Here is a 22144-nt window from a genome sequence, read left to right as displayed (position 1 = left end):
TTTTCGTTATCCAATAACCAAAGTACAGGGAGTGGTATAACTTGGTTATTTTAGCTTCATTTTCGTTCACCAATAACCAAGGTAGAGAGAGTGGTATTACTTGGTTATTATAGCTTCATTTTCGTTTCTCAATAACCAAGGTACAGGGAGTGGTATAACTTGGTTATTATAACTTCATTTTCGTTCCCCAATAACCAAGGTACAGAGAGTGGTATAACTTGGTTATTATAGCTTAATTTTCGTTCACCAATAACCAAGGTACAGGGAGTGGTATAACTTGGTTATTATAACTTCATTTTCGTTCACCAATAACCAAGGTACAGAGGGTGGTATAACTTGGTTATTATAGCTTCATTTTCGTTCCCCAATAACCAAAGTACAGGGAATGATATAACTAGGTTATAATAAACAAGGTAAGAAAAAAGACGATCATGGTCATTTTAGCTTCATTTTTGGCTTCCAAATAACCACGGTATGAAAAAGGACGATCGTGGTTATTTTAGCTTCATTTGTGGCATCGAAATAAACAAGGTAGGAAAAAAGACGATCGTGGTTATTTTAGCTTCATTTTTGGCTTCCAAATAACCACGGTAAGAAAAAAGACAATCGTGGTTATTTTGGCTTCATTTTTGGCTTCGAAATAATCACGGTAAGAAAAAAGACAATCGTGGTTATTTTGGCTTCATTTTTGGCTTCGAAATAACCACGGTAAGAAAAAAGACGATCGTGGTTATTTTGGCTTCATTTTTGGCTTCGAAATAATCACGGTAAGAAAAAAGACGATCGTGGTTATTTTAGCTTCATTTTTGGCTTCGAAATAACCACGGTAAGAAAAAAGACGATCGTGGTTATTTTAGTTTCATATTTGGCTTCGAAATAAACCACGGTAAGAAAAAAGACGATCGTGGTTATTTTAGCTTCATTTTTGGCTTCCAAATAACCACGTTAAGAAAAAAGACGATCGTGGTTATTTTAGCTTCATTTTTGGCTTCCAAATAACCACGTTATGAAAAAGGACGATCGTGGTTATTTTAGCTTCATTTTCAATTACCAATAATCCAGGTACAGAGAGTGGTATAACTTGCCGGTTATTTTAGCTTCATTTTCGTTCACCAATAACCAAGGTACAGAGAGTGATATAACTTGGTTATTTTAGCTTCATTTTCGTTCACCAATAACCAAGGTACAGAGAGTTGTTTAGCTTTATTATTATAGCTTCCTTTTTCGTTTCCCAATGACCAAGGTAAGAATACAAGGGTATACTTTGGGTATTCGGGTTATATGGTTATTCGGTCCCTCATAGTGGTTTTTCAAAGGAAAAGTATGAAATCATGGTGGAATGATAAAAGCCTTTATTTCAAAATACACAATGTGTAAAGGTTTTTTAAAATTTTCTACAAATAGGACGTTTGCATGATAGCGTCACTGACCTCTACTACCAGACTCCCTTGCATACTTTCTTTTATTCAGTTAATTAGCACCACTTGTCTTACTATTCTCATAGGGAAATACAAATTTGAAAAAGAAAGAAAATTCGCGAAGCATTATGGTTGTGGGAGTCAAATGACGCCATCATGCAAACGTCCTATTTCGATTTCGACTTTGCTCAGTCTTAGCCTCGATTGTGTACAAATGTGTTCTTTTCTTTTATTAAGGTATGAGACCTGAGTTGTGGCTGGAAAAAATTCCTCACTTTTTACTAACTAGTTAGCTTGTTTATGATAATATGAATCCATATTCTCGATTTCTCGGAGTTTAGTTGTTCCGTTTTCTTAGAAAACGGTGCTTAACTTTGTATCGAAGGAAGCCATTTTGTTTACTTCGTGTGTAATGCGAGAGTATTTCACTGGTAATTGATCCTTTTGAACATGCGCTTTGAGATGAACATCTAGGGGCCCACGCGGAGCAAGTAACATCGAAATTTGAGTCCGGCTAGCGGCTAAAATTGGTTCGAATTCGCTTGCGCTTGTTTCTTGTTCGATTAAGTATTGCCTCACCGCCTTCGATGAATAAAAAAAATTTTGCCTGAGTAACTGCAGTAAAATTAAAAACTTTGCCGGACCTTTCGACTTCCCAACCACGTTCTTGAAGCTCTTGGTTTGAGAAGGGTTTCCAATACCTTGACCTTCGAACTTTATTCTAAGCAACGCTGCAAAACTTATTGCGTCTGAATATATACTTTTCTCTAATTCATATTTCTGTTACATTCATTGATAAGCTAAATAACATATACTTTCTATAACTACTGTATAAAATACTACTATATATCATTAAAACACTCGAAGAAAGTCTATTGATAAGTAGATTGCTGTTTGTCGTCAAATTTATGGTGTGGTTTCGTGTTTCACTGTTGAAATACGCATGCGTTCAGGCCGTTGCTATGGATGATGTCATTTGTTTGGGACGCGTTACGGGATTCGGATGAAGCGACGCGTGGGCGATATAAAACCGAAGTTTTCCGATAGTTTTTGTGGCTCAATCGGCTTGATATCGTGAGTCATGACGTAGTTCGATGTCAGAAACAATATGGCGGCGAATTCTTTCGTTTGAATCCAAAATTGAAGAATTATAGCGACTTTAGCACATTAAAGCACCACTCTCCCTCACGCGTTCTTCGATAAACTCTTTTGTATTTATCATACTATCCTTAAATTTGGAACAAAGCTTAAATAGACTTTAAAGATTAAAAATTAGGCAGCCCGGAGCAAATACATATTTTGATAAAATGTTACGACTGAAAACCGTGTCACGGTAGTTTTAACTCGCCAAAAAAATATTTTGCTCCGGGCTGCCTAATTTTTTTTCTTTATACAGTTTATTTTCATAGCTCAAGTTTTATTTTCTTTATAACATTTTCTAGAGAGAGATATTAATAAATTACTGAAAAAGAGCCTTGGGTTGCCTGCGTTTTTTTGGCACCTTAGGTGTGAAATTTCACACTTTTGACATGCAATTTGGAAAGGAAATTTTATGTATATATTTATTGTGAAGTACTATTTCAGGTGTATTGGATACAGTGTAAATAAATTTTGTAGAAATGACAGCCACTTTACCCAGTTCTCATACCTTAAGGTCCATTGTATAGTAAGGAATGTACGTACTGCGGAACAATGCAAGTTGATTAAAATGCCACAGGTTTTGATTGAATTGCTGATAAATCATAACGCACATTCGATAATAAAGCTGAGCAAAGAAAGTTTGGAGCTATACTCCCTGTCGGTTTTCTATTGTTTAATCGCACTAGTTAGTACTTTACTATGAGTTCATCGTACATCAGCTTGAATCATAGTTCACACAAAAATCCCACTAAAAATACTTTTAAAATGTGGTTGCTTTTTTCATGAACAGGCCTCTCTTTCTCATACCCTTACACAAAGGACTGGTCGGTCCTGAAGGGTATTGATCCGGCCAGTACTGAACGACTGCCCAGAAATTAATTTTGTTGATGCGATCCACTGAAACAAAAAAAAAACATTTTCGTTCTTAAAATTCTTGACTTGCATTAAAAAAAATATTCCATGTTTATAAGCGTAGCACTTAACTCTAATATCCTAACCATTCTAAAGGCCGGTTTAGACGGTACGATTTTCGCCTACAACTATCGTATACAACACGCTCGCGTCTGTCGTAAGCGAGTTGTAGGATTGATTTACACGCTACGACTCGAGTTGTAGGATGGCGCGAGCGTGTTGTATACGATAGCTGTAGGCGAAAATCGTATATATGATATATTATGCGTTTCTATTTGGAAACTTCTACTCTCATTAAGTGCAAAGACAAATCCGGCCTTCCGCTCAAGATTATCTAAATATCCGTCCTTTCAACCGTTAGACGCGATTGTACCTTTCAACGGAAGTCAAAAGTTTTTTGGGATAGGAACGCACGTACCATTTTGGCTATCAAGGAAATCACTGTATTTTTATTGAAGGCTCAACATTTCATTTGCGGCTTGATAATTAGTTCATAAATCTCTTTGGATGGAAAATGGTCAGCAAACAATTGTTTTACGGCCGGATGGAATGGTTTGAGACCTGACGATATGGCCTCAGAGAATTCTGGTACAAACGTAACAATTTGCGCACTGAACAATACTGATTCAACTGCTTCACTTCGTGGGATTTTGACGTGTATTGCATGCGACGAGAATTTAGCACTCATGCAGAACAAATCAAATTCTCTCTTACCTTAAAATCACCACAGTTCGTGCTTGCGTGGACGTCGCTACCATCACATTTGATGTTTGTGTTTTTAGGAACTTCGAGTAAGTATGTAGAATAAGGACTCTTGCATTCACTTTTAGACAGGCTCCCTCCTCCTACGTCGTTGTTGATGCGAACAAGCAGTGTTCCAACTTTTGTCGGTCAAAGAGTTGAGGCAAGCATTGGAATCTAAAGAACGAACGTATAAACATATAAAATTGTTGACGCGTAGATGCCCTGGAAAGCAAAGAATGGAAAACTGGAAACTTATGTGCCGCTTGGAAACTGGGTAAACAATTTGGCGAATTAAAAAGAAAGATTGAGCAAGTATAAGTTACAGGTCACCCATCCAAGTAACAACCTAAGCTTAGTGGAACCCAAGCTCTACGGCAATTTACACTGGACCACGGACCAATGTCATTTCTACTGAGACACTTCTGGACGTCAGTCTTCACCAGACGGTCATAGCGAGCTGCCCAAGGCTGTCATCGAAACCAGAATTTATGAATGCAAGTTTTACAGTAACATCTGAATTGAAAAGGGGGAAAATACGCTTAATGGAAAACATGTTGCTACAAGCTACTGCTGTACATAGTTGCTGCCTCGATACTCGGACGGATTATCTCTTGTGTTCGGGCGTTCCTCCGCATTTCCTCTCTCCGCAAATATCATCTTCCAAATCCCAATTGAGTTATGGGTTTATGGCTATTTAGTACTGATCTTTTAAAATACAAGGATGATTGATGCTGATATATTTTTAATTTTTGTTTCACGATATTTACGAAATAAAGTCTGCCTCTTAGAGTCGAAAAATATTGAAAAGTGTATGTATGGAAGGGAGAAGAGAGGAGAAGGCATAGGCTTTTTTCTTGATCATAAATAGTGAACAAAACGCAAAGTAAAATAAAAAAGGGGACTTTAGTGTCCCTCCTCCCCAGTCCTCTCCTCCACATGGTAATGAACAAAGGCTAAGCATATCACCTTTCATAAGCTGTTGCTTTTTTGGATCGTTGACTTTAGATGCGAGTCTTAGAAATCCAACGATATTTTTGGCTTCCTCAGCATTCCCCCTTCCTAACATATCTCCTGCTACGTCCATGATTAGTTCTAGGGATCCAATAGGAAACTTCGTAAAGTCCTGGTTCTTGATGACATCAGTAGGGGGACTTCAGGCACGTCCTGCTTGACCAGCTACGAGAAAAATATATAAAACACAAAGGCTTCGTGAAAATATGGTAGAATCATCGCCACAGAAATACATTTAGCCCGAAACTAGAGCAAAACAAGATTAATTATTCTCTTTTTATGAGTAAAACAAGCAACACATTACCGATGGTAAAAAATATCAAAATCATTCGTAAAAAATTGTGTCACAGTTATCAAGCGCGTATTAGCAAAGTATTTTTTTATTTTTTTATTTGGTGGCCTGGAAACCCATAATTTCCTGAGGACACCTCAGTTTTGGAAATATCTCTCGATTTTTATTGGCTACCATTTTTTCACAGATCAGCTGGAAATCATTCGGATCGTAATTTTCCAAACACAGCTGCAATCTATGCTGACGGGAAGCACGAGTGCCCGAGTGTGCGCTGCTAATGCGTCGCCTCTCATCAAAACGACCCGGGCTCCATTACCGGGCACGGGGTCGTACGTGGGTAGAGTTGCTTATTTTCTGTACCTAAAACTTAATGTTGTTCGCCAGTTTCAATTTTTATAAATCACCCAACTTCGTTCTCATGCAGAATCCACTTGCCCGAGAGGAGAACGATGAGAGCTGGGGAACCGGGGAGCTGAGTGAGGTTGTCAGTCGACCAATCAAATCTATCGGAAAAAGTGTCCCTCTCAAGTATGTTAAGGTCTTGGTTGAAGGCCATTTATGGCTAAAACCATTTTTTTAAAAAATTATGTTGTCGTTTCTTACTCAATTCTTGCTAAAATTGTCAATGGCCACATGACTTTATGAGCTTCAGATTCTAGGAGGAAACGTTTTGTGATATGGCGGTCACGTGACCTCGATCCTCACTTCCATGCACCCAAAACATTTGAATTAAAAAGGGGTGATGGTTATCATCTGTCCTTAAAATGTTATGGCATATTTTTCCTTCTCCCCATAAGACGTATATGAATCTGCCCTAACACCTGAAGGGGATATCATTCAAAAGGGGTCACGTGCCCTGCTTCTACAATCAAACATCGCCTTCAAGCCAGGCTTGAGCTTGAGCTTGATTGGAGTTACATGAATGAATGAATGAATGAATGAATGAATGAATGAATGAATGAATGAATAAAATGCAAGATAAATAAAATAAAATGGAAAGAGAAAATAGGTCACTTACATGTTCCTGCTTTACCATCGTTGCCCTTCTTTCCATTTTCACTATTGAATGTATATTTAATAAAGCTGCAAGAGCAACCACCGAATAAACTACAAATTTTGTAGCACGCTACACTTCGTGTCCCTTTTCCTGCTGCACCACCTTGAAAACAATAAAAAATATTCACTCATTCTGGATGGATTAGTAAATAAGTATACCAGCCTTATACACACCACTCGCGCTATTACCCCTAAAAGAAAACCTCGCTGATTTGCAAACCTTTACTTTTTAGTGAAGTCTAGTTCGATTTACACAATATCTCAGTTGTTGGTTTACTACATGCATAAGCTTCATGACTGATTTACTCCGAGGAAAAAATGAAGCTAAAAAACAAATTCTAAATTCAGCAGATGTGAACTCGCCTCTCAGTCATCTCTGGGCTCTCGGGTTTGATTCCTAGCTTCACAGGTGAGCAGCTTTGTTATCTGATTAGGGATATAGATGTTATTTAATATATCCCTGTTCATAGATATTTTGAAGGTATTGAAGGGCGATCCTAATCCCATCTCCCAGCCCATATTTTCAGCCCAAATCCCATAGTCCCAGCCTGTTTGTTTTGCTCAATTCCCATTTTCAATTCCCATTTACAAAAGCGTGAATCCCAGTTCCCATTTTATCCCTTCAGGACCCTCTTAACAAATCTTTCGAACTAAATTCCAGTTACATTTATGAATTAGTGTTGATAAGATTCGATATCTTATTACTAGACTGCTCTGATAATCCCTAATTAATCCGTCCCTGGTAAACAAATCGTTATATCTATAGATATACCTTTTCCTGCAGTTCCAGGCTAGCTGCCCCCCAGGATCACTCTTCCCAGCACACGTTGTTAACTGGACCAGACCGGTGGTGTTATTCACATGATACTCAATAACACCTGCGTTTCTGCCATTGCCTAGAGCAATAACAAAGAATAGCTACGAGTTAGAATTGATATAAGTGATAAGTGACTGGCTTGGTTTGGTATAAGCCTTTTCATAGTTTAAGAATCGATTCCACTGCGCATGCGATTTTATCCCGAATTTCTCAACTTCTTTTGTTTAATTAAGAACAAAAGAAGGTTTAGACAAAAGAAGGTGAGAAATTCGGGATAAAATCGCATGCGCAGTGGAGTCGTTTCTTAAACTATGAAAAGGCTTATTGCGTGACAACACATCATAACATTTGTCATCGCTTGAGAAATATTGATTATTCTCATTGCCAGAAACAAAACATGAAAATAACATAATTGATATCCCACAATCCTTTGCATTGTATAAATTACGGCCATTCCTTTCTTTAAATCCTCCTGGATTTAAAACTTTTTTTATACTGTGACACTAAAATTCCCTGCCAAATAGACACAAATAATCAAAATGAGCCCAGAGACTTCATTACCTACCCTTAAAATGACCAGTTGTGTCAAAGTGAACAACAAAAAATGAAAAGAGCACCTCAATATTAATATGGAATCGGAGTTTCAGTCAATCATGATGATGACTAATAAAAAATAAAAAATAAAAAAAATCATGATGATATCAATACTTAGAGTACTTTTCCGCCACAGGATTAAGCAAAGTGGAGCAATTATAGAATACCCTGCAAATGATATGCAGTTGCCGGAACTCGTTCATAAAAAGACGCATACAACGATAGAAGTCATGGTCATTAAGTATATGTGCATATACCACACATATGAGGATCAACTCAATTGGATATGTGCATATATATATGTGTACATGCCACACATATGATTTGCGGGGTATTCTATAAGTATTATAACGACAAAAGATATATGTTTAAAGCAAAGCGCCTTGGAATACTATTCATGGATTGTCGAAATGCGTCAAAAACGCTTTATTGCACATCTGAGCATGCGCATCGAAGCTGAAATTGAGCCCGCGGTGAATTGTTAGCCTTCCCGCCAAGTTTCCATGACAATCATGACGTCATCGAATTCGAAAAGTTCCGAATACGAAGTGTTCTCCGTCCACACCATCAAAAGGAATAATCCCTGATTGCTTTAAATTGGAACTGATGTGTTATCCCTATAGCTATTATCAAAAAAATATCTCAAATTAGCATTAATTAGTAATTATAGGCCAATCTCCTCATATTATATATATTCAATTGCATACTTGAAATTAAAAATGATGTATATGAAGTTATTGAACTTCATTATCAAACACACTGGAAGCCTCCCCCCTCCCTCCCTTCCCCCAAAGTCGGTCTTCATGATTGTCAGTACTCCATCCAGCACATCCGAGAACTGTTCTCCAGAAAAGCAGTTTGACTGATCACCTTGGTGATGGTTGGCTTGGTAACGATGTAGTACACGCCACTCTCGGCATATCTGATGATTCATTTGATATTGAAGTTAACAGGGAAGACTCAGTCACGAGAGTGACGAGAGTGATATATGATATATAGAATTCTCTAGGTATGATTAGGATAAAGTCCTTTGACTAAACGTTGTCGTTGATCGGATCATCCCTACGCGCCTAGACCGAAAAGGATAACTGGTAAATTACCCAGAACTTGCGTCATCCAAACTGCTCGCCAGTTTAAATCTTCGCCGTATGCTCGAGGCATGGTTTCAGCAAATTAAATGGGATCGAAAACAGCGAGCTCAAGACGTGTTAGATAACATGTATGCGGCAGCTAGTAACTGTGAATAAATTATCCCCATGATCCTTTTCGGTCTAGGCGCGTAGGGATGAAGCCGATCAAACGACAACGTTTAGTCAAAGGACTGTATGAATCAACAGAAAAAGTGCTCAGGGGAAAAGAAGTGGCAGGTGATATCAGCTGGTCAGTGCAGTTTGTGAATCTTATGGTGGCTGACCGCTGACCGGCATGTATTTACAGGCAGAACTAAAATTGCGATTGAATTGAAGAAAGTTATACTCACCAATCTCGTACCCAGACTCTTCCAGCTAGCGCCTTCCTTTTTTTCGTCAGCGTCTGGTAAGACAGACCCGAGGGCTTACCTGCGACAGCCCGCTAACCAAAAAACCGGAAGACTTTAGCTCGAGATTGGTTACTCACAGACAAGACAGAAATGATATCTAGTGAAAGTAGGAGATGAAACATTTCAGATCATTGTCATTATCTTACTTTATTTTTTCTAGTTGTCATTATATTCGTTGCAATGGCAGTTTCTTATTAGTATTTGTCGTAAATGTTTTGCTTTATTTTGTTGTTTTAAAAATCTAACTCAAGTGGAAAATGATCGAAGTTGCCTTTTTTAGATTAGTTCCGGAAAACCCAGTTGAGCGAACGAAAATGGATCCTAGAAGTAGATGCATGTTCGTGTCAGATTTTGAGTGGCATAAATATCCAAAAATTTGGAAAATTATAAGTACAGCCATCAAGAATGACAGATTTCCACTTCGATAACCATGTACAAAGGTTTCAAAGAAGTTTTTAAGAGAATTTATTATTTAAAAAAAGAGATGAATTTCACAATTGAGCGAGGCAAATGCTCAATGAATAAAAGATAAAGATTTTGCGTAGAAATTTTTGAAAATTTGGATGACAACAAGATTAAGAATGACAAATTACAATTTGAGGGCGCTAATGGGGTTAGTATAGTTAACTGACAAATAAATAACCTAAACGTTAGTAGTTAACAGTTAACTGATCGATATTTTATTAGTTTGGTTAATATTATGGCCAGCGCTGGTTAAAATTTTAGAGTTAACTAACGATTGGCCTCAAAATTAGTAATTAACTTGACAATAGGGGGTACCCCCATTGATACCCTCTTATTTAGATGCATGGATTTTTAGTTCATTTCTATGAAGAAAAGATATTTTGTATCTTGGTTACAAATGAACACAGGAAATGACATAACTAATGAACCTGTGCAATGATAGAATAAATCATGAAACCAAACGGGTACGTATTTTTGTAATTTATCAATTATTATCTCAAAGGGAAATTTCAAAAGGAAATTTATTCAATGCATGCGTTCTCAATCAGTCCAATTTCATGCAGTGTGGTCATGTCCAATATATGCCCTTATTTGTAGTTTCATTAACATAGCCCCAAGCTAGACAACTAGCTGTTCGGGAAGTCTTGCCAAGTCTAGCTTGTCGTTATAAATAACTTGTTGACTTGATGAACAATTCCGCATCCTTACTTTTACTACAAAATACTGATCTTCTTTTAGAAATGCTTAAACGAATGTAAACCGAGTTGCAAGTTCTAAAACAAGAAAATTCAGGATTGACATTTCGGAATTCGAAGTACTTTCATGAACGGTAAGTACTAATAATTACTAAAGTCAGTAGATGCTGTAATTCTTTTAGTTTGATATTCGCAAATCCATGGCTTCCCCTGCTTCCCCTCTTCCAAGCGAACGTACGGCTTGTTTAGGTTTAAGTCAATGACTGATTATTTTCCCAGGCTAAAATTTCCACTAATCTGTTTTTCGTGATCATAATGGAATCATATTACCTTCAAATGCTTTAATTATTCGGACTTTCAAAAAATTCCGTGTTTTCATCCAAGTGCCCTTATCGATATGAAGATTGGATTAAGATACAGGAGTTATTTTCGTGATTAGCATGTTTATTTGTGCTTGCACTTGCTGTGCATAAATTCATACCAGCTTATAATTTGTATATATGCTGACTCATATTGCAGGGTAAATAACGTTATTATTATTATTATTATTATTATTATTATTATTATTATTATAAATATTATTATTACATCATATAACTTTAATTATTTTTTATATTTTTCCAATATGTTTTTATCGATAAATAAGTAATTTGTACATATATTTGTTATTTTCATACTCATAATCTCTTTATTATCGTTATTGTAAATTTTTTTCTTATTCTTATTAATAGTTAATTGAATTCATAAAAAAAAATATATATATGTATTATTATAATGCCATTGAGATTATGAACTTTGAATCCTATAGTTTTTCATTTTATTTTTGTTTATAATTAAAATGACATTATTATTATTATTATTAAAATTATCATTATTATTATTATCATTATTATTATCATTATTACTATTATTATTATTATCATTATTATTATTATCATTATCATTATTATTATTATTATTATTATTATTATTATTATTATTATTATCATTGCTGATGGCTGATGGGAACGAAGAAATTTAGGGGGTTCTTATCAGCGATCTGTGGTATTCTCTCCCCATCTCCTTTCCTATAGGTGGGCGTACTGTTTACATTCCCAAAAATCAACTTTTGAGCCATAAATGATTGGACTTAAGAAATATAAAGAAGTCATAACTGTTGATAATATCTATCAATTTGAGAGCAGTTGCTTCATTAGTTCAGGAGATACAATAAATTAAAGTTGCTAAATTTTGCAGTAAATGTTTGTCCGGCAACATCTTGCCAACCAACATACATTTACTGTCATATTTCACAATGTTAACTTGAAAACCAACAAAAGATTTGTACTCAAATTCTCAGATATCTTCCAAAGCGATAGGATCTTGCCACTTTTGACATTTGTTTGTTTGTTTATTGCTTGAATTTCCAAGAATTTCATGTTCTTGATCAAAACAAATTACGTCATCGTACGCCCACCTATAGCGCATATTCTAATTGACAGCCAATTGTTGTGCGAGTTGCGCGCGAGTCCAATTCATAGCCACATCAAGTGATTCATATATATTTACTTTTCTGATATTCAGTCTTAGTTTACGATGGCTGACAATAGCACAGACGTTCACGGCTTGACAGCGATTAAGATAGTCTTCAGTGTGTCACTGTGTGTCATAGCAGTTATAAACTTCATTGGAAATTCTCTAGTCATCCATATAATTCGCACCAATAAATTGACAAAACAACCTATGAACTACCTTCTGGTCCACCTTGCTCTGGCTGACATCATGGTTGGCACTTTCATCCCATCGCGGTTTATTTTCACTTATTTTGTTTCTCATCCTGAAGGCACGACAGGAGCGGTCATTTGCAGGATGTTTACAGGAGGTCCACCAGCATGGATTGCAGGCCTTGCTTCCATTTTCTTTCTCGTTGACATCTCTATTGAACGTTACCTTGCCGTTATACATCCGTTTTCCAGGAAGTGGAGAATTAAATGGATTAAGGTCAAGTACATAGCCATTATTGCCTGGATTTTTGCTCTGGTGTTTAATTGTCCGTATTTCTTTCTCATAAACTTCGTTAAAGAGGAAAACTTCTGCTATGAAAGATGGCCTGTAGAACGTTTATGGCTACCTCAGGCATACTCTACTCTTTGGTTGTTGTTTGGCGCGCTTTTCCCGGCCATTATCATGATATGTCTTTACAGCAGAGTTATTTTCACTCTCTGGATCAAACCCGGAAGTGTCCAGTTTTCACAAGTTGGCGTGCTGAAGTTCAGAAGAAGAGCAACCAAGATGGTTGTCATTGTCAGCCTTATATACTGTGTGTGTTGGATTCCTAACCTTACATTGTATTTTCTATATTATATCGGTGTCAACTACGACTTTTCTGACCATCATTTTATCATCAGTAACATTCTTATAACGTGTAACTCCGCTGTCAATCCTTTTATTTATGGGTTTCAGAGCAAAAAGTTTCGGGATGAGTTGAGGAAGCTTGTCGGATGCAAGAACCGTGTTCACTCCATGAGCACGAACCCTCAGTTTCTTTCAGGAAAGAATTCTAAATATATTTTCACGGTAGATATCAATAAAAATGTTAAATGAAGATAAGGGATAGCACCTGCTCACGACTCTCTATAAGCTATCGACACGCTACTAATGTCGTCCCACAATACCACGCACGACGAGGTCGTTACCAGCCTTTTCTCCTTTAAACTTTGAAAAGACAAAGTGCTCAGATTTCTTCAGTGTTACAAACTCTTTATAAATTGCTAGTCAAATAAACTTCGTTTATATTACATAACGACATATGGCATCGTTTTCTCTCCAAGAAAAACCATGCGCAATTTGACCAGGAACGAGCCCGCGATGTGGCTAGTCAGAGGGTAAGCGCGCAACACGCTGCTTTTGGTATATCAACCAGAAAAGACTAAATGCTTCAAGTTTTTACTTAATTGCGCTCTTTTTCAGTATCAGTTTTTTCATTGGAAAAAAAGAAAAATGATAAGATGAAATTTTAGAAAGGTTATCCACAGGGAGCCCCATTTAGATTAAAGTGAATGGTGAAAATAAAATTGGAAAAATTAAAAAGCTATTTATTTTTTAAATTCGAGATCAAGATAATGTCCTCCGTAATGCGAAAGATGCCTTCTATTTCCTTTTTTTCCTTTTTTTGAAAGAATCACCTGTGTATTTATACTAAAACAATCATTTGCCTCAGACTCAGTGATTATTGGGGAATATTTACCGAGACGCGAGTCTTTCCCGATAATCACTTCGCCTTTGGCGAATAATTGTTATTACGGAGGACATTATCCTGATCTCGAATTTAAAAATTATTAATTTTTTAATTTTTCCGATTTTATTTTCACAATTCACTTTTAACTAAATTGGGCTCCCTGTGGGTTATCCAACGTCTTTTCAAAATAATCACAAGCATGAAAAAGTGCATTAATACCTATTTCAAAAAAAGTCGGTTGGGTATCTGAAATCCGGGAAATCTGCGACCGAGTGGAATTGTGGGGGACAGTGTTTTCTCGTTAAAAATTAAAAATGCACTTAGCCAGACTTATTGGAAAGGGCAGGCCAAAAAAATTAAACTTAACATATTTACAGGACCCTATTAAATTTAAACTAGCCCTAGGCTAACCTGGATGTTCTTGTTGAAACATAAAAAAAAATTAATATTTATATAACACTATAATTCGCCAAAGGCGAAGTGATTATCGGTGCAATATTTACCGAGTCATGAGTCCGCTTCGAGCGGCGAGCTAAACATCACCATAATCACTGAGGTGAATAATTGCTTTAGTATAATTTTAGACTTGAATATCAGAGAAAAGTCGAAATTCAGGATGAAAAAAACAACTTTTTAGTATTACATCAGATCTAAAAAACTTTGGAAAACCTCATAATCATCGCTCCAGCGAAGATTATCGTCTCATAATCACCGGTCGCTCGACCAATCACATCTCGAGAAACTCTATATTCAAGTCTAAAATTAAGCTAAAAATGAATAACTTGATGTCCTCCGACCGACGTTTTTGAAATTAGTGCATATAACTTCTGATATTATATTTATTCAATATGACTCTTACCTTTTTCGAATACGGATTACCTTCTACATTTATCTTGTATTTGAAGTTGATTACGTAATATTAAATAACCGTTATAAATATCGTTTTTTTAATCGGTTGAGGAGCGTTAGTTTAAGTTATGCTCTTATAAATTATAGTTATTAAATATGGTTTATGAAGGCACATTAAAAGCGTGTGTTTTCTATTTCTTCATTATTGACCTTGCAGAATTTAATATTCACTTGGCAGTCTTAATCTATATTCACTTAATCCAAACTGAGATCCGTCTATTTTATCATTAAAAAAATATCTTACCTAATAACAATGCTTAATTAAGTTTTGGCTTGCCTCATAGCTCTTCATTCAATAGTTAAATTCTGTGTAACACACGCTTAACTTCGGAGGTTGACTGAATGGATGACATCTTTAGTTTTTGAACTCGTTATCAGTTTTCTATAAATTCAATTTAGCAGTCTATTACACCCATCCTATATATCTATAACCCCCCCTGCACTAATCTTCTAGCTTTCTGAGATCAAAACAAAAGCCCTTATCGCCAGCGTGGCTAGTGCTGGTCTAACTCTAAATATCAAGGCAATAGAGGCAAGCCTTACCCTTGGGTCTAGAGAGTATTCACAAGTCTTTTTGCTTTTCAAAACATCTTTTTATTTAAGCGTCAAAATACGTTTTCAAAGTATTTTCGTTGACAGGTTCGAATGCCTTGTTTCGTCTTGAGAAAATAAACATTTGGCCATCCCCAATATCAAACCACAATGCATGAAGTTGAAGCTCCTTACTTCTCAAGCGTTCACGTACAAAACTGTACGACCTGATGTTGTGGAGCTGCTGCAAAACGTTGATCTAAAAAGAAATTTATTGTAAAAAATTATATCATCCGCATCATCATGATCATCATCATCATCATTATCATCATCATCATCATGATCATCATCACCATCATCATCATCATCACCATCAACATCATCATCAACATCATCATCATGAACATCACCATCACCATCATCATCATCATCATCATCATCATCATCATCACTTCCACCACCACCATCATTACAGATCACACTATAGATAAACCCCCAGACATAGTGATGATGGTGGCGGTGGTGGTGGTGGTGGTGTGGTGGTGTGGTGGTGTGGTGGTGGTGGTGGTGGTTGTTGTTGTGGTGGTGGTGGCGGTGGTGTGGTGGTGGCGGTGGTGGTGTGGTGGTGGTTTGGTGGTGGTGGTGTGGTGGTGGTGGTGGTGGTGGGGGTGGTGGTGATAGGGGTGGTGGTGATGGGGATGGTGATGGTGGTGAGGTTGGTAGGAAGAGAGTGAGTTGGTGTGGTAATGGTTAAAGTTCCTAAGAAATGTTTGTAGGAAAAATATTTCATGCTTTTGTCAATCAAAACAATTATATTAACTCAGAAACACAAGTCATTCCAGCAATTCTTGGATCTTGAAATGACATATATCCTATCGCTTTTCGCCTATCGCCTATTGCCTATTGCCTTTGGCGATGACAACGTTTTTTGAATTAGGTGTAATTCTTTTTTATCAAAATGATTGTGTTGATGTTTTCTATCCTAAAAAAAGATAACATTATTATTACATACTTGTGAAAGTTTATCAATGGGCTCCAGTTTGTCATCTTTGTCAATAATGGCTTCAATTTTATCAGGTTCACTTTCTTCACCAAACACTAAGTGAACTGGTTTACCCTCCTGAAACATTAGCTGATCTAACTTGGTTATGGATGACTGTCCATGGGTCTTGATCCAGTTTTCTAATGCTGGATCATTTTCTTGTTTTGGTGAGCCACTGTGAGTCTTGTATAGGCCCTCCATTGCCTGAGATGATAGAAAAGTATGAACAGAATACATCAGGTGTCAAGGAGTTCAGTTCATGCTTTAAACAAACATCCGCCTTACTGTTAACACTTTTTCACTAAACTAAAACATACTCATTTTATTGAACAATGAAACAACTTCTGATGTTGTTAGATGTTGTTGATGGCCTATACCCCACAAGGGGTGTACAGGCTTAGGAGGAAACAACTTCTGGGCAGATCTATCTCAGGAACTCAGGGCATGGCTAACTCACAGATTAAATTGGTATTGGCGCTTTAGGTTTTGCACAGAGGGAAGAAAATCAGAGAAAACCCCTTAAATCAAGGGAGAGAGCTAGAAACAAACTTTATTCACATGTGATGCAGAGTCCCCAGAGCCCTCAGAGGTAAGAAGCAAGTGCATAATAGTACCAAACCACTCTTGATTCCCACCCCTATAATCAATTCCTAGAGAGTCATATTACAGTGCAACTACTATGACCGGGGCCACTTAAAGTGCTACTACGACGAAAATCGCTCAAACTTGGATTCAGTTGAAACTTCCTAAGAATACTCTTTAAAGGTCCAATAATCACTGTATGAAGTGTTTTCTCGATATTCAGGACGAAAGTATGATATTTTTACGATTATTTTTTGGAGTCTGTGACGTCATACACTCAACATCGAACATCGCTCCATACATTTTTTTGTAGTTTATGATCAAAATATCAGTAGTAAAGGGAGAAAGGAATACCCAAACACCCCAAAATATTAATTATAGTCCCAAGTAATGTGAAATAAGCACATTAGCCACCCTTTGGGCTTCATAGGAATAGAATAAATTAAGGATTTATATACAAAGAAATATATGTAGCAATGTTTGATGTTGAGTGTATGACGTCACAGACTCCAAAAAATAATCGTAAAAATATCATACTTTCGTCCTGAATATCAAGAAAACACTTCATACAGTGATTATTGGACCTTTAAAGAGTATTCTTAGGAAGTTTCAGCTGAATCCAAGTTTGAGCGATTTTCGTCGTAGTAGCACTTTAAAAAGGGGGAAACAATCAAATTATAGAATAAAAACAATACATTCCGACTTTGGGTAGTAGAGCCAATCAGAAATAAGCAGAAAACAATGGCCTTTCAACAGATGTTTTTATTCCCATGAGAAAATAACGATAGCTATCTAGTTGTTTACACAGAACACCAGGGTCAAATTACAATTCTTGCGCAGTCTAGGTTTCTGATTGGCTCTACTACCCAAAGTTGGAATGCATTGTTTTTATTCTACATTTAAATTGGTTCTCTTGTCTGACTGTCTAAGTAATCCTGGCTACAGTAGTGACACTGTAAAGTAATATGTATACCTGAGTACAATAAAGTTAGAGTACCTTGCAGTTTGAATGTCCACAAACAGCAACATGTTTGACATGGCTCTTAGTAACAGCCAGTTCTAGCGCAGCATGTTCAGAGTATGTGTGGCCGAGAGAGCCAAATAGTCTTGCATGAGGTACAAAGTTACCAGCATTCCTAATTACAAACATGTGTCCAGGACTTGAAGTTGTATAGCTGTCAGGCACTATGCGACTGTCCATGCAGGACACAAAAAGTACTTGTGGCTAGAATGAATATAAGGAAAGTATGTCAAGGAAAGCTAGCAGAGCACCGTAAAAACCCAGGGGGGGAGGTGGTACTCCCATATATGGACTATACGGGGATGATCCGCTGAACAGGGTATAGTTTTTTGAGCTTCTTGTCATAAACAGGGTATGCAATTTCACTCAAGTTTCAAGTTCTTTCTGAGTTTCCTGTCATATTCAGGGTTTCTATTTTCCTATTGACCAAAACTGTTTATTATGGTCGTAAAAAAACGATACACGAGGTGACATGAAAATTGAAACAGGAACTCAGCGCATGAACAGGATACCCCTTTCAGAATCCCAGCAGAACACCCCTACCCAAATTCTGGTGAAGTACCCCCTCCCCCCCAGGCTTAAAAGGCTGGAGAGCCAGGGGGACAGGCCCGGGGGGGGGGGTACTACCACCCCAACTTGGGTAGGGGTGTGCCGCCAGGACCTCAAAACCCTGACCCTATCCCAGACCTAAAATTTTGATTTTACATACCCTACCCCAGACTAAAATTAAGAATTATACACCCTATCCCAGACTAAAAGATGTAAAAAGACGGCTATTCAATAGATTGCAATCAATATTTACTAACGTTTTTATTGTTTTTGTGCCGTCAGAAAGCGTAGTCTATTCGCTTGACAAAAACGACCAAATCGTTAACCCTATCCCAGACTAAAACGACCAAATCGTAACCCTATCCCAGACAAAAATGATACCCTATCCCAGACAAAATGTCAAAAAATGATACCCTACCCCAGACCCAAAAGCCCAAAAACCATACCCTATAGGGCGGCACATACCCGTATAGCAAATATAGGGGAGTACCCCCCCCCCTGGGGGGACAGGGGGTTAGGGCTTAAATTGTCCAGAAAATATAACAGACTAGTATGCATAAAAATAAAATTAATGCGTATGTGTGTGTGGTACGTGAAGAAAGGGGGGATGGGAGTTCGAAATTTAATGGCAGTGAATTTTTTAGGGGGGGGGGGGGGATGTAGCTGTCTAGTTCCTCCCACTGTGGTCCAGCCATGTATGTGAAGGGTCACCATTAAAAAAAGACAATCAGAATACAGGAAAGCTGTTATATATAAGGCATTAATACAATGCTTTCAATTTCTTGACTAAATGTTATGGTTGTTTCGTTAGCAAGTGGTAAACTAGAAGGGAAGTGTGAATGTAATAAAATATAAGTGATTTGTGGAAAAAATTGTAAGGTGTGTTACAAGAAAAAATTGTGCAACTAGTATGTATTTTAAGCTCTAATTAGCAAAGCACTATTAGCCACTCCAAGGTTCAGGAAAAAACTGGGTGGGTCAAGTTGGCATTGCAATTTATTGTGGGACTGTTTTAGGGGACATATTCCCAAGATGGCATCTATTTTGTGCCCTAAAACAGCCCACAATGCACTGTGATGTCTACTTGACCCCGTTTTTTCCCCTCAACCTTGGAATGGCTAATTGTAATTACAGCAATACCATTATATATAGTATATAGTTGAAATTCATCTGATACAAGTGAAACATACCTCTGCCTTATTTGCTAGTTTTTTCAGTGTGGGTAGTAAACTAGAACGCACAGTATTCTGAAATTTCAAGACTCCTTGAATTACTTTATCCATCGTACAGTATTAGTTTACCTAGCTCGTTGCAGGCTCTGTAAAAACTGAATGGTATATATAAGACTATATAATTAATTTGAAGTAATTGAATGGATCATAATAAAAAAGCTTGTTTGTATGTACAAATGTTAAGACCAATATCATTCATAGCTTGTTAATACATAGACCTTCCTACCAGCAAACAGCTTATAATCGATATGCTCTAGATATTAGAGAATAGCATTTTAAAAGGATTTTAAATGATTATTTAAAACAAGTGCAGTGGGGTTAGAGGTTAAGATGATCTGATATGGAATGAGGATTCGACGATTTAAAAAAAAAAAAAAAAAACTTCACAAGCTAGAGTCGAATAAAAAGCTCTTTGTTATCCTAAAAGCTTTATTTTTACCTGGAAGTTATTACCTGCTTTTTGACTATAGAATCAGCTTCATTTCTTTTTCTTTTCTTTCAAGCCTGAAAACGTGTGCTAGAGAGAGCGAATACCTCTAATTGTTGGTTCCCTTTGTTTCATTCTTGACTCATTCCCAGTCTGCCTCAAAAATCCATCAAGAGATTATCAAAAATGGCGGGGATTTCGAGTGGAAGGATTCTCTCTATTGCAGAAGTAACACGGTTAAATGATCATCTGATTGGCCAGTCAGTCAGGACTTGGGGAAGGTGAGTAGCGGAGACGATATTAGAATGCATCGCTTTATGCAATACGACGATAATATTAATGCAAAATTAAAAGCTCATTTATATATAACTGTTATTAAAAATTTACAAGCTTAATTTATAAGCTAATAGAGGCTGATGATCAGGCTGAACGTAAGTCCTATGACCCCATATCTTAGGGGAAAAAAGGGGTGTAACTTGGTGGAGCTCCTGTCAAACTCTAGGGAGGACTTAGGGAGGGGGAAGCATCTTCATTAGGGGCTGCGGAGGGGTTGGGGTAGGGAGGCAACAGCCCCCCTCTCCCCACTTTTTAGGGTGCTAAGTAGCCCATGCTCATTTATTTTATTGCAATAATCTTGTACGATGTATCCAGAGTCCTCTAGTTCCTGCTTTGTCATGACCAAAAAGCCAGAAAAGACTCAGTTAAAGATTGATTTTATTGTGAAGTGAGACAGAGCATGCCAGAATGAAGGATGGTGTACATGTAATGATAGTTTATTTGCCCTTCACCTAGCTATGGGGTTTTTGGCTCAACAAGCCTAGTACCTTCAGCATTATAACTTCCCATTTAAGACCATGTGTCATTCCCTAGCGTATCATTGCTTTATTTTTAACATTTGCACATATTGCGGAGACACATGAATATTTTGATTTCTTCATTTCAGGATTCTCTCACATAACATCAAGACCAGTCAAGTGAAAATCAAAGATGGTAACAATGAACTCACTGTGGACACATCCCTTGTTGAGCCACTAGCATTTGTCAAGGGTTCCCAATATCACTTTATTGGGGAGATAATTAACCAAAGTGGGGTTCCTGTGGTCCTTAAAGCAAGAATTGCGGGCTGCATTGATGGTATGGATATGACTCTCTTCAAACAAGCCCTGGAAGTTCGACGGCGTTACTTAAAAGAAGAGTTGCCATCATGATAAATTATTCCAGACATTGTATAAAACATCATTTCAACAGAGAAAAAATCCCTGGACAAAAATCAAACAGGCGGCATCAAAATCAGGAACATATCTTGAAAGATGTGTCAGTATAATGTACAAAAGCCAGTCTATAAAAGTATGTGGATACATTATCAACAGTCATAAACCTCCTTTGAGAATACAAAGTCAATAGTGAAAAATAAGCATAAAAAACCAAAAGGTATTTTCGAACTAGAAGTACGAAATGTCATCATGATTGAGGCCAATTTACTAACAGTACTAAATGTACGGAGACACAGTGCAACATTGCACGCAACAGGACTGTTGCAGCATGTCTACCCCTAAAACTTGTTGCATGCAACGTTACATGCAACAAATCTGAAGTTGAATCACGCTCTACTCTTGCAACATTGTGCGCAACAAATTTCATTGTGTGAACATGGCTGCAACATTGTGTGCAACATTTTAAAAATCCCAGCCAATCAGCTTGCACCAAATTTATAACTGCTGACCAAATATCTTAGCATAGCACACTGACACAAGCAATGTTGTGTGATTTTGTTGCAATATGTGTCAGTCACCCCAATTCAAATTTGTTGCTTGCAATGTTGCATGCAATGTTGCACCGTGTGTCTGCACTTTAACAGTAAAAGAGCATTTTCAAAAAAAACTTAAATGGAAGAAAGAAAGCAACAAAAAGTTAGAAATAGTGTTTGTTGTTGTATTGGTAATACTTTTG

The 22144-nt window shown here is 37.1% G+C and overlaps 2 protein-coding genes and 1 long non-coding RNA gene across 8 annotated transcripts; 1 reads left to right on the top strand and 2 right to left on the bottom strand.

Moving 5' to 3' along the window:
* Positions 1–1335: 1335 nt before the first annotated feature.
* On the bottom strand, positions 1336–9964 carry LOC116295523 (uncharacterized). Of its 2 annotated transcripts, XR_004197028.2 has the most exons (8): positions 9465–9964; positions 8855–8906; positions 7956–8053; positions 7346–7469; positions 6536–6676; positions 5181–5390; positions 4185–4388; positions 1336–3455 (listed from the first exon to the last, which is right to left on the bottom strand). It is a non-coding gene; the product is annotated as an uncharacterized LOC116295523 (long non-coding RNA). The 2 variants fall into 2 exon arrangements; XR_004197027.2 differs by having other exon boundaries at positions 8855–9964.
* Positions 9965–10212: 248 nt separating this feature from the next.
* On the top strand, positions 10213–22066 carry LOC116295522 (uncharacterized). 5 transcript variants are annotated; one of them, XM_089028676.1, is made up of 4 exons: positions 10226–10453; positions 10728–10818; positions 20347–20475; positions 21138–22066. In XM_089028676.1, exons 3-4 carry the CDS (start codon positions 20381–20383, stop codon positions 21400–21402), a joined length of 360 nt encoding a protein of 119 aa, XP_088884802.1. In that variant the 5' UTR covers positions 10226–10453; positions 10728–10818; positions 20347–20380; the 3' UTR covers positions 21403–22066. The 5 variants fall into 5 exon arrangements, with proteins under 5 accessions (XP_031559222.1, XP_088884802.1, XP_031559221.1 ...); XM_031703362.2 differs by lacking the exons at positions 20347–20475; positions 21138–22066 and adding an exon at positions 12248–13469 and having other exon boundaries at positions 10213–10453; XM_089028672.1 differs by lacking the exon at positions 10226–10453 and having other exon boundaries at positions 10563–10818.
* Positions 15382–19862, bottom strand: LOC116289972 (beta carbonic anhydrase 1). The gene is made up of 4 exons (XM_089028686.1): positions 19726–19862; positions 17963–18190; positions 16354–16587; positions 15382–15600 (listed from the first exon to the last, which is right to left on the bottom strand). Exons 1-4 carry the CDS (start codon positions 19816–19818, stop codon positions 15409–15411), a joined length of 747 nt encoding a protein of 248 aa, XP_088884812.1. The 5' UTR covers positions 19819–19862; the 3' UTR covers positions 15382–15408.
* Positions 22067–22144: the final 78 nt, after the last annotated feature.

This window comes from Actinia tenebrosa, unplaced genomic scaffold (assembly GCF_029948245.1).
Source record: "Actinia tenebrosa isolate PJP-AT-01 unplaced genomic scaffold, QUT_ActTen_1.0 PGA_scaffold0__85_contigs__length_37466705, whole genome shotgun sequence".
NCBI classification, from domain to species: Eukaryota; Metazoa; Cnidaria; class Anthozoa; order Actiniaria; family Actiniidae; genus Actinia; species Actinia tenebrosa.
The sequence above is the reverse complement of the archived record's forward strand: the minus strand, read 5'-3'. Positions and strand labels throughout refer to the sequence as shown.

What these genes read in the sequence shown, in the direction of transcription:
- LOC116295522 (XM_031703362.2), top strand. Translation starts at nt 12,260, where the DNA reads ATGGCTGACAATAGCACAGACGTTCACGGCTTGACAGCGATTAAGATA.
- LOC116289972 (XM_089028686.1), bottom strand. Translation starts at nt 19,818, where the DNA reads ATGGATAAAGTAATTCAAGGAGTCTTGAAATTTCAGAATACTGTGCGT. An exon ending in AACTAGCAAATAAGGCAGAG is followed by an intron (nt 18,191 to 19,725) that starts GTATGTTTCACT and finishes TATTCATTCTAG; the next exon opens with CCACAAGTACTTTTTGTGTC. An exon ending in GTGGACATTCAAACTGCAAG is followed by an intron (nt 16,588 to 17,962) that starts GTACTCTAACTT and finishes CTATCATCTCAG; the next exon opens with GCAATGGAGGGCCTATACAA.